This window comes from Rhinolophus ferrumequinum, chromosome 26 (assembly GCF_004115265.2).
Source record: "Rhinolophus ferrumequinum isolate MPI-CBG mRhiFer1 chromosome 26, mRhiFer1_v1.p, whole genome shotgun sequence".
Taxonomy (NCBI): domain Eukaryota; kingdom Metazoa; phylum Chordata; class Mammalia; order Chiroptera; family Rhinolophidae; genus Rhinolophus; species Rhinolophus ferrumequinum.
This window is the reverse complement of record NC_046309.1, coordinates 16031129-16044027: the sequence shown is the minus strand read 5'-3', so window position 1 is coordinate 16044027 and position 12899 is coordinate 16031129. Positions and strand designations below refer to the sequence as shown.

The following is a 12899-nucleotide window of genomic DNA, read 5'->3' as shown; positions in this document are numbered from 1 at the left end:
GTGGTCCTCACCTCTTCCTCAGCCTCGTACTCATTAACATCCATATTTCTACTAACAATCTGTTCAAGGCAATGAAAGTTTTTTCTATCACGCTCCTCAAAATCCTTCCAGCATCTGCTCACTGCCCAATTCCAAAGCCACTTCCATAGTTCTAGATATTTGTTAAAGCAGCACCCCACTTACAGGTACCAAAATCTCTATTTGTTTTCTTTCTATTTCCCAGCTTTAAGATATAATTGACATATAACATTGTGTAAGTTTAAGGAATACAATTGTGGGGACAGAGTTCCAAAGAGCAGTTTCCAGGCTCTGGGCCTCACGTGAAAGGTGCTGGCTCGGGTAGTAGATAGCCATCAGCTGTGGCTAATTGGCCATCAGCTATCACCAATTAGCCCCTGATATAACTGCCGCGGCTGCGCTGGGGAGTCGAGTCGAGAGTGAGTCGGTTGGTTGGCAGGCAGAAAAGCGGGCGGCAGGTTGCAGGTCGTGTGGCTCCAGCCTCCAGTGGGACGTCAGTGGTATGACTCCCCTACCTATGGCTCCGTGGGTGTTCCTTTTTGGCCTAGCCATATCCTGTGTTCTTATACATGGAGCGGGACCAGAGACCCTGCAGGCCGCCTCACATGACACATGGCAGAGCGAGCAGGGTCTCCTGCATGACAACAATATATTGATTCGATACACTTCTATATTGCAAAATCTGTTATTTTTCTATTGTTGCTTAACAAATTACCATAAACTTCAAGGCTTAAGACAACATTCATTTCTTTACCTTCCAGTTCTGTAAGTTAGAAGTCCAACACAGGTCTCACTGGGCTAAAATCAAGGTGTTGGAAAGGGCTGTGTTCCTTTCTGGGGGCTATAGTGCGAATCCATTTCCTTGCCTTTCCAACTTCTAGAGGCCACCCACAAATCCTTGGCTCATGGCCCCACTCCTCCATCTCCAAATCCAGCAATACCACATCTCTCTGACCCAGCTTCCATCACCACACCTACTTACTGACTCTTTTCTCCTTCCTTCCTCTTCCACTTTTAAGGCCCCTTATCCTTATATTGGGCCCACCGGGATAATCCAGGCTGCTCTCCCTGTCTGCTGATTAGCAACTTTTATTCCTTTTTGACCTACAATGTAACATATTCACAGGTCTTGGGAATCAGGACATGGATACCTTGGGAGGTCATCATTCTGCCTGCTACAGTTACCTATCACTTAAAATGAACTAGAAACCAACCATAATTCAAGGCAGCCTAACAGGACACAGAGGGAAGTATTAACAGCTAAACAAACAAAAAACCCTCAATGAATAGTTTATTAATCTATTTTTAATTTTTTCCAATATTTAGTGACTCTAGCAACCTATGTAAAGATTTTCTGTTTCTTATTTGTGGCAGACACTGTTTGCTGACTAATCCTATACCCTTTTCAGCTCCTTCTCCCTTGCCTGTCCCTAATACGTGGGCTATAAAAGCTAAATACTCACTTTCTTGGCCTCCTAAGGATAGTCATATAACACAGCTGTGCCAAATGAAATCTAAAAAATTGCCTTGGGAAAAGCAATTGCATACCTGATAAAAGAGACAGATGGGACTGGCACTCCCTGCACTCTTCCCGATGCCCCTCCCACCTGGAAGAGTGCATTGCCAGTAATCCAAGCATCTATTTTGCAATAATGTGAGAATGTCCGCAAGAATTCAAGAGACACCAGCCTACTGCTGTGGAACTACTTAACTAACACCAGCTACTCTATGCTTATTTTATTTCAGTGACTATTTATTTACATTTGGCTTTCAGCCGAAAGCTTCACTAATTGAAACTAAGTTCAACACAACTGCTGGTTAAACACAGGCATCCTCCTCCCAAATTTATTTTGTTGTACAAAAACCACATTCACTTAAATGAGTTATAATTAATAAGGCAATTATTTTTTAAATAACATTTGTTATATATTTTAGAACTCTCAATTATATATATGCTTTCTAGGACATTTGGAAATTATCAGAAGTTCAAAGAAAATAAATAGCCACAATCCCAAACATCCAGAGATAACCTACCACTAACGTATCAGTGTATTTTCATCCATAGATTTATATATATATATATACATAAAATATTTCGTAAAGTGAGACCAAATGGAATACATAGACTTGAATCCAACTCTCATTCAGCACTTTATTGAGGACTTTTCCACGTCATTAATATGTTTCAAAATTATTTTCAAAAAATTAAAAATAATCATATTATGAAATATGGTTAATTACATAATTTTAACAGTGGCAGGCATTTAAGTTGTTCTATCCCTTTTGCTGGTGTAAACAATGTTGCCATGACCATCACTGAGTAGAATCTGTGCTCCGATTATTTTCTGAGCATTGCTCCACAGGTGCGGCATTACTGAGTCAAAGGGATCAATTCTTTCAAACATTCAACAAAAGCTGCCAACCTGCTTTCTAGAAAAAGTGAACCCATTTATTATTCTACCTCTCGTATACAAAGTATCAGTTTCCCTTAGAAGTACCGAATGCCTTTTCCCTTTTTTGCCAATTTGATGGGTAAAATTATTGTGACTCATTCTTAATTTTTTAATTTACATTTTTGGTTACTAGTAAAAATGACTATTTAAAGATATTTAGATCCTTTACATTGGTTATTTTATAAAATTATCACTTGGAATTTTTTTGAAGTAAGAGAGTTCTTTACATACTATAGAAGCCTTTTGATGTACTTGTAAATGGATTTTATTTTGGTGTATCATATACATTTTAATTTTGCCTATGTATTTCTATGAGCAGTTAAAATGTAATCATATCTATTAGCATTATCCTTTGTGACTTCTTTCTTTGTTTTATCAGATAGGTATGGTTTTTATATGATTTTAGAAAAGAATGCTTTAAAATATGTTCTCTTAAATTCCTATTGGCTTTCTTACAGTCAAAAAGTAAAATTAATAGAAAGAAAACAACAAATATTCCACTAAGTACGTAAGTACCCCATCCTAGGTTTAGACCATCCACATACCTGCTTGTGACAATTATCACATCTTCAGAGATGTTAGCCATTTCTTTGATGGTAAGGTAGCACATTCTTCTCAATGTTTGCTGAAAAATCATTTATAAAAGGCAACAGGTTACTCGTAAGAAAATGGTTTTTTAAACTATCTGAAGTGAGGACCCCAAGTAGATATATTTAGCAAGTTACTCTTAAAAAGATTCTCATCTATCCAAAAAGTCCTTTTAAAAATACCTGGATGAGAAAATATTCACAATACAACTATTTCCTAAACACAAGTAACTGATACACTGACACAGGAAAACATCTAGATAAAACCCCAAAATTTCTGTTAATTGCAGCGGTCTTTACGCAGAGAGATCCCAACTTAGACTCTAACAGTGTGAGTCCAAAGACTTAGGTTTTTCAAACTGTGCAAGGCTTGTCCTAGAAAATGTAGTTTTCAAATTCTTTAAAAACATACATGAATAGACATGCAGATTCTGCATTTTCCTCAGTTCAGCGTAGAGAGATATTTTTCCTTACAGTATTTGTGGTTGTATAACCAACTTCCATTTTCTCTCTTTTTTTAATTAAAAAATTTTTTCAATTACAGTTGACATTCAGTATTATATTAGTTTCAGGTGAACAGCATAGTGGTTAGACATTTACATAACTTATGAAGTGATCCCCTGATTAGTCTAGTACCCACCTGGCACCATACATAATTATTACAATATTATTGACTATATTCCCTATGCTGTACTTTACATTCCCATGACTGTTTCGTGATGATTTGTACTTATTAATCCCTTTCCTGTTTTTCACCCATGCCCCCAACCCCCTCCCATCTGGCAGTGCTCAGTTTGTTCTCTGTATCTATGAGTTTGTTTCTGTTTTGTTTGTTCATTTATTTTGTTTTTTTATATTCCACATATGAGTGAAATCACATGGTATTTGTCTTTCTCTGTCTGACTTATTTCACTTAGTATAATAACCCTCTAGGTCCATCCATGAACCAACTTCCATTTTCAATTATCAAAATTTCTAGATGGACACTTAGATCCAAAATAAGTGTGAAGCTAACAATAATAAAGTTTCATCTACCCTTCCTCCTCACCTGGATCTCTGATTTATTTATTCACACACAAAGGGCACTGTTCCTCTAGCCTGTCCACTCTCATGCCCTGCCAGGTAACTTTAAATTTCTTGTAAGTAATGAAACTCAAATACATCAGACCCAGCTTCGAGTCCAAGCTGCAGAAAGACTCTGATGGAGACTACTGAGCCCATTAAGGAAAGGGAAAAAGGAACCGAGGATTCTCATGGTGATTAAACACAGAAAAAAATCTCCCCTAGGAAAATCAAAGTCAGTACAGGTTAGATGAATGGGACAAATGATACCCATATGAAACTACTATGAGAAAAAAACAGAAAATAAGAATCAAAACTTCAGAGCTAAAAAAATTTGCCCCTCCCCCAATAAAAATCTGCCATGAAGCAGAATAAAACTAAAGATACAAAAAATTAGCTAAAGCACAAAAAAAAGAGGCTCAATATTATTAGTCATTGGTGAAATACAAATTAAAACCACATTTCAGATACCACCTCACACCCACCAAAATCGCTAAGATTTTAAAAAGTGACAATATAAAGTGTTGGTAAAGATGGACTCATAACCACTAAAACATACTGCCAAAACAAATACACAGAAATGCTGAATAAAATAGGGACAAAAAATTTAAATACATAACCAAGGGCAAAATGAAGGGAAATTTGTAGGTACCAAAAATGGAAAAACAAACAAACAGCTCACAGCTACAGAAGTACAAGGCCAGAGTCTTACTGGCATAGGATAATGTATCTAACATCTAGGAAGGACAGGGTTCTAAAAGTCGTATTCTTTAGGCACAGGGAAAATCATTCTAGATAATAACTCAGAAATATAGCAAGGAATGAAGAGTAAAAAGAAAAAAGTGGTAAACAGTCACAAGACAGTGTGGTATTGGCAAAAGAATAGACAAACAGATCAATGAAATAGAACAGACCACCCAGAAATACACCCACATAATTATAGTCAACTGATCTTCGACTAAAGAGCAAAGGCCATACAATGCAGCAAAGATAGTCTCTTCAATACATGGTACTGGAATAACTGGACATCCACATGCAAAACCAAAAAGAATTAATGTAAACACAGATCTTGCACCCTTCACAAAAGTCAATTAACAAAATGGATCACAGACCTAAATGTACAATGCAAAACTGCAAAACTCCCAGAAGAAAACCTAGATGACCCTGGGTATGACAATGACTTTTTACATACAACACCAAAGGCATGATCATAATAGAAATAATAAGCTGGCCATTGTTAAAAATGTCTGCTCTGCAAAAGACAATGTCAAGAAGATGAGAAGACAAGCCACAGACTAGGACAAAATATTTTTAAAACATGTATCTGAGAAAGAACTGTTATCCAAAATATACAAAAAACTCAACACCAAAAAACCAAACAATCCAATAAAAAATGGGCAGAGGACCTGAATAGACATTTCTCCAAAGAAGACATACAGATGGCGAACAGACATAAGATGCTCAAAGTCACTAATCATCAAAGAAATGCAAATTAAAACCACAATGAGATATCACCTCATACCTGTCAGAATAACCATCACCAATAAATCAACAAACCACAGAGGTGGTGAAGATGTAGAGAAAGGGGGACCCTCATGCACTGTTGGTGGGTTTGCAGATTGGTGTAGCTACTATGAAAAACAGTATGGAAAAAATTAAAAATAGAACTCAAAAAATTAAAAATAGAACTACCTTATAACTCAGCAATTCCACTTCTGGGTATTTATCCAAAGAAATCCAAAACACTAATTCGAAAAGACATATGCAGTGGCCGGTTAGCTCAGTTGGTTAGAGCATGGTGCTAATAACACCAAGGTTGCCAGCTCAATTCCCACCTGGGCCACTGTGAGCTGCGCCCTCCTTAAAAAAAAAAAAAAGAAAAGAAAAGACATATGCATCCATATGTTCATTGCAGCACTATTTAAAATAGCCAAGATACGGAAACAACCTAAGTGTCTATCAATAGACAACTGGATAAAGAAGAAGTGGTGTGTGTACACACACACACACACACACACACACACACACACACACACACACACTTCTTTATGCAGTTGTCTATTCCATAGAATGGAATATAACTCAGCCATAGAAAAGAATGAAATCTTGCATCTGCAACAATATGATGAACCTAGAGAGTATTATGCCAAATGAAATAAGTCAGACAGAAACAGACAAATACCATCTGATCTCACTTGTACGTGGAATATAAAAAACAAAATAAATGAACAAACAAAACAGAAACACTCATAGATACAGTGAACAAACCGAGGATTGCCAGATGGAAAGAAGGTTAGGGGCAGGGTGAAAAGGAGGAAGGGATTAAAAAGTACAGATTGGCAGTTACAAAATAGTCATAGGGATGTGAAGTACAGCATAGGAGATCTAGTCAATAATATTGTAAAAACTATGTATAGTGCCAAGTGGGTACTAATTGGGGATCACTTCATAAATTATATAAATGTCTAACCATCATACTGTACACCTGTACACCTGAAACTAATATAAAATAATACTGAATGTCAACTGTAATTGAAAAATTTAAAAAAAAATTAAATATACAAAAAGCTCTTAACAGTCAAAAATAAGAAAGACAACCGGATTAAGAAATGGGCCAAAACCATAACAGACATCTCACTTAAGATAAACTGATAACAAGTAAATGAAAACAAGTTCCACATCATATATCAGCAGGGAAAGACAAATTAAAACAATGAGACACCAGTACACTCCAAACAGAATGGCCAAATCCGGAACACTGACACCAACAAATGCTGGTAAGAATGTGGAGCAATAGGAACTCTCATTCATTGCTGGTGGGAATAAAAATGGTACAGCCACTTTGGAAGATGTTTTGGTGGTTTCTTACAGAACATGCTCTTACCATACCATCTAGCAATCATGTTCCTTTGTATTTACCCAAGGGAGCTGAAAAAATATGTCCACTATTATCCCACATGTTGCTGATGCTCTGTTTATTTTTACTCAGTCTTTTTTCTGTGTTTCATTTTGGATAGTTTCTACCTTCACTGATTGTTCCCCCTGCAGTCTCTAATCTGCTATTAACCATGCAGTGTATTTTTTCATCATAGACAGGTAGCTTTTGGTTTTTTAATTTCTGGGTCTCTATGGATGTCTTCTGTTTTGCTCCTTTCTCTTTCTTACTGTCTTTCTATACATCCTTAAGCATCTAGACCTATAATAGCTGTCTTAATGTCATTACCTGTTCATCCATAATCTTTATCATTTCTAGGTTTGTGTCTATTGATCCATTTTTCTCGTGATACGAATAGTATTTTCCTTCTTCTCTGCATGCCTGATTTTTTACTGGATGCTGTACATTGTGAAGTTTATGTTGTTAGGCGCTGGATTTTTGTGGTATTCTATTACATAGCATTTTACTTTACTCTGTCATAAGGTTAGGTCACCTGGGATCAGTTTTTCACTTTTGAGGCTTGCTATTAAGTTTTTTAAAGCTTTAGTCTAAGGCTAATACATTCCTATTATTGAGGTGCTACCTTTCTGAGAACTATATAGATGAGAAGGTCTTTCCACTCTCACTGGTGGAAGTATAAACTATTCTCAGCCCTGTGTTCTGGTGATTCTTTCTTTGGCCTTGGGTAGTTTCCTTTTACATATGCACAGATCAGTTCTTATCCAAAGATTCAAGGGGAGCCTCTCAGCAGACGGCAGTAACAATCTCTTTCCTTTCTTTCTTTCCATCCTCCCTCTCCCCCCACCTCCTACCTCTCTGGTTCTCTGCCCTGCAAATTTGAGCTTTTTTGGCCTCACCAGACTCCGTGTGTCTTCTCCACTCAGAGAGATAACTAGGCTCCTTTTCAGTATGGCCTCCCTGACCTGGGGCCTATGATCTGCCTGTGGTCAATGAGCTACTGTAATCCTAGGGTGCAACTTGTTTTTCTTCAGATTACAATCCTGGAATGGCTGTTAATCTAATGCCTGAAAAGTACTGTGTAATATATTTTGTTTGACTTTCCAGGTATTAATGGTAGTGGGGTATATGTAGCCCCTACTCCATCATGGCTGGAAACGGAACAGAAATGTGTTCTGAATATCAAAACATACAGTAAATTACCTAGTTACTCTTTTATTATTTATTCCCAACACTAATCCATTGTAATTAGAGAATACAGTCTATATGATTTCATTCCTTTGAAATTTGTTGTGTCTTGCTTTATGGCTCAGTATTATCAATGTTTGTAAATGTTCTTTGTGTTCTTCATTTACTTTTAAGGTAGATAATGATATGTGTAGGTCTATATGTACCATCTATTACATGATTTATGTTTGTCCTGCTTGATCTATGTATCTCTTCTCCTTCCCCCCCACCACACCCCCCAGCTTCTGGCTTGATTTTTTTAGCATTGTAATTTTTTGCATAATTAGTTTGGAGAGAAAAACAATACAAAAAATTAATGAAACAAAAGTTAGTTCTGTGAAGAGATTAGTAAGTTTATAAACCTCTAGACAAACTTCCCAGGAATAAAAGAGAGAAGTTACAATTTTCCAATGTCAGAATGAAACAAGAGACATCACTACAGATCGTATAAACATTAAAAAATAAGGAAATACATATTATGATCAGTTTTATGCCAACAAAGTTCAGCAATTTAAATGAAATGGACAAATTCCTTAAAAGACAAACTACCAGAGCTCACTCACAAAGACAAATAATCTGAATAGCACCATATCTATTTCGTTTTAATGGAGTTCATTATCAAAAACCTTCCCACGAAGAAGATGGCTTCAATAGTGAACATTTCAGGAAAAATTAATAATGATTCTACAAAACCTCTTCTAGAAAGCAGAAAAGGAAGAAAAACTTCCCAATTCATTTGATGAGGCCAGCATTTCCCAAATAAAAAACCCAGACTAAAACATCATAGAAAAAAACAACGTATTTCACAAGCGGAGACTCAAAAACCTTAACAAATTTTAACAGAAACCAAAGATTTTATATTTTCCAGGAAAATAAATAAATGCATCTTACCATATTAATATACTAAAAATGAAAAACCATGATAACCCAATGGATATAGAAAAAGCATTTGACAAAATTCAATACCTATGCTTGAATAAAATCTCTTAGCAACTAGGAATAGAAAGGAACCTCTTCAACCTGATAAAGGTCACCTAGAAAAGCTTAAAGCTAACATCACACTTAATGGTGAAAGACTAATACCTTCCCCCTAAAGATCAGGAACAAAGCAAGGATGTCCCCTACCATCACTTCTACTTACACTGTATAATAGTGCAAGATGACAATAAAGTAAGATAAACAAATGAAAGACATAAAGATTGGAAAGGAAAAAGTAAATACTAAGGAATCTCCCATAATATTCCTAGAACTAATAAATGAATGTAACTAGATTGCAAGAAACAGGGCAATATACAAAAATCAATTTAATTTCTATAGACTACCTACATACGATAGAAACACAATAGCATAAATAATGTTAACTACTTTAGGGATAAATTTCACAAACTATGTATAACTTGTATGCTGCAAGCTACAATACTGCTGACAGAAATTAAAGAGACCTGAATAAAGGGAGATATATACCATGTTAGTGAAGCAGAAAACTCAATAGTTACAATGTAAATTCTCCTCAAATTGACCTTTAGATTCAATGCAATCCCCATCAAAGTTACAGCAATTTTTTAAAATAGAAATGCGCTGATCCTAAAATTCTCATGGAAATGCAGAGAACCTAGAAGAGCCAAAACGATTTTGAAAATGAAACAGGAGAATATATACTACCTGATTTAAAACTTACTATAAAGCTACAGTAATCAAGACAGTGTGGTACTGGAACAAGAGTAGACACATAGATCAATGAAACAAAGGAGAATGTTCCAATGTGACAGTGTAACTCAAACATCATCATTTCCTCATCTTCCTCCTTCCATACTGATATTCAATTATTCCAGTACCATTTGTTGAGAAAAGAAAGGAGGAGAAAAGGAGAAGGTGGTGGAGGAAAAGAAAAAAGAAATGAAAAGAAATTCAACCATTTGATATGATTATTTACAAAAATTAATTCAAAATGGATCATAAAGTAATTATAAGAAAGACATAAAAACTGGAAAATGACTAGGACAAAAGCATTAAAAAAATCTTTGTGACCTTTGGTTAGACAAAATTTTCTCTGATACCCCTCAAAAGCATAATCTATAACAGAAAAGAAAATAACAAGTTTATTTTATTTCATTAAAATAAATAGTTCTGCTCTGTGAAAAAACTAAGAAACTGAAAATACAAGCCACAAGCTAGGAGAAAATATTTGGGAAGCATATCTGATAAAGGATTTGCATCCAGAATACATAAAGACCTCTTAAAATTCAATAATAAGGAAAATATACAACAACATTATTAAAAATGGGCAAAAGATATGAACAGATGCTTCACCACGGAAGGTATAAGAAGGCAAATAAAGCACATGAAAAGATGTCTGAGGAAAATGCAACTTAAAACCACAAAGAAAAAGCACTGTTTCAGAATGGCTAAAGTTAAAAACAAACAAAAAAAAGACAATACTGAGCGCTGACCAGAACGCAGAGCAACTAGAACTTTCATACAGTGATGGTGGGAATAGTCACTTTGGAAAATGGGTTGGCAGTTTCTTACAAAGTTAAACATACATACACCTATCATCTGACCCAGCAATCCCACGCTTAGGTATTTACCCAAGAGAAATAAAAATTTACGCTCAAAAACTTGTACATGAATATTTATAGCAACTTTACTCATAACCACCAAAACAAACCAAATGTCTTTCAACTGGTAAACAGATAAACTGAGGTACATTCATAAAATGAAACACTATAATGAAATAAAAAGGAATAAACTACGGATACAAACAACAACATGGACAAATCTCAAATGTGTTATGCCAACCGACTGAAAAGAAGACTCAAAAGGCACATACATACAATATCATTCTTATGACTTCTTGGAAAGGAAAAAGTCTATAAGGAAAGGAAAGAGAGGAGTGCTTGCCTAAGGCTGAGGATGGGAGGAATAGATCATACAAAGAGGCAGGATGGAACTTTTTGGAGTGATGGAAATGTTCTAAATCTTGACTGCAGTAGTGATAAAAGTACTGTATGCATTTGTACTCACAAAACTATATTCTAAAAAGGGTGAATTTTACTATATGTAAATTATACTTAAAAAAAGAAGAAGACAACAGTGGTAAGTGACTAGAAAGGCAAGCCACAGACTGGGAGGAAATATTTATAAAACATCTATCTGATAAAGGTCTTGAATCCAGAAAATATAAAAAACTGTACAACTTAGTAAGAAGACAACCTGATTTAAAAAAAAAATAGTGAAATAAAATATTTGAACAGGAACTTCACCAAAGATGATATACAGATGGCAAAAAGCATATATTTACTTAATACATCCATCATTAAGGAAATACAAACCTGACAATTCCACTTCTAGATAATAACCAAAGGAAATGCAAACATAGGTCCATCCACACAAACACCTGTACTTGAATATCTTTAGTAGTTTTGTTGATAATATCCATACACTGGAAACAACCCCAATATTCATTAACTTGTGAAATGGATAAAGACGTTAGAGGACCTCCACACAATGGGCTACTCCTCAGCAATGAAAACAAACGACGGCTATACACAAAAACTTGGACCAATCCCAAAAACCGTAAGGTAGGTGAACGAAACAAGCCATACAAGTCATACAAGACTATATACTATAAGATTAAATTTAAATGAAATCTAGAAAATGCAAAACTATGTTGTCAGAAAGTAGATCAACGACGGGCAGCTGCTAGTGGTGAGGGAGGAGACAGCCAACCAAGGGACACGGGGCACAGGGCACCCTGTGGGCTAATGTAAGTTTCTCTATCATGACTGTGGTGATGGTTCCACGACTCTACACATGGGTCAAAACTCGCTGAACTGTACGCTTAAAATTGGTGAATTTCATTGTATATATGTTATAGTCAATATAATTGATTTTTTAAAAGACTAAAATAAAAAATTTTAAACTTATAAATCAGTAGGAGGAATATAAATAAGCAAAGAATATGAACAGACAATTCACAGAGGAGGAAAGTAAAATGGCCACTAAACATATAAAAAGAGTTTCAATTTTAGCAGTGATCATGAAAATCTAAATTAAAACCACAAAGAAACACCACTTCACATTCTTCCAAATGACTAATATTTAGGTCAGGAAATTAATATCAGGAGCAGACGAGGATTTGGAGAAATGTCTGTAAATTTGTACAACCCTTTAAAGATCAATTTGACAAGATCAAATAACTAGCATTGTCTAGAAATTCCACTTGTAGGTAATTTATCCCAGAATAACTCTATTTGCATGAGAAGACATGTACATAAACATTATTTGTAATAACATTTGCAAAAAGTGGAAGCAACTCCGTATCTACCAATGGGAAATGGACAAATAAATAGGAATACTGTATATTTACACATTGGGGTTCCATTCAGCAGCGACACTAAATAAAGTAGAAGTACATGCAGCAAGTGGGTAGATAGCAAAAGTGTATTAATTTTTAAACTGTACAATATGAAGATGATACTAAGTATAGATTATGGATACAAACATATACAATGCGTCGATATATAAACATGGACAGGAGGGTGCCAATCCCGAGACAGAAATTACCCTCTGGCAAAGGAAGGGGCTCCACATGCTGCTGGCAAAATCCCCCGCCTTTCCTTCCCACCAATACCTCACACCCTCAATTCCATATTCTGC

At 35.5% G+C, this 12899-nt stretch overlaps 1 protein-coding gene across 1 annotated transcript in view; it reads right to left on the bottom strand.

The window, feature by feature from the left end:
• Positions 1 to 12899, bottom strand: part of COPG2 (COPI coat complex subunit gamma 2) — a 106376-nt gene that overhangs the window by 86145 nt on the left and 7332 nt on the right. The window contains exon 5 of the mRNA XM_033099187.1: positions 3017 to 3096. Within this exon, the coding sequence (XP_032955078.1) occupies positions 3017 to 3096 (80 nt within the window). The remainder of the gene's footprint in view (positions 1 to 3016; positions 3097 to 12899) is intronic.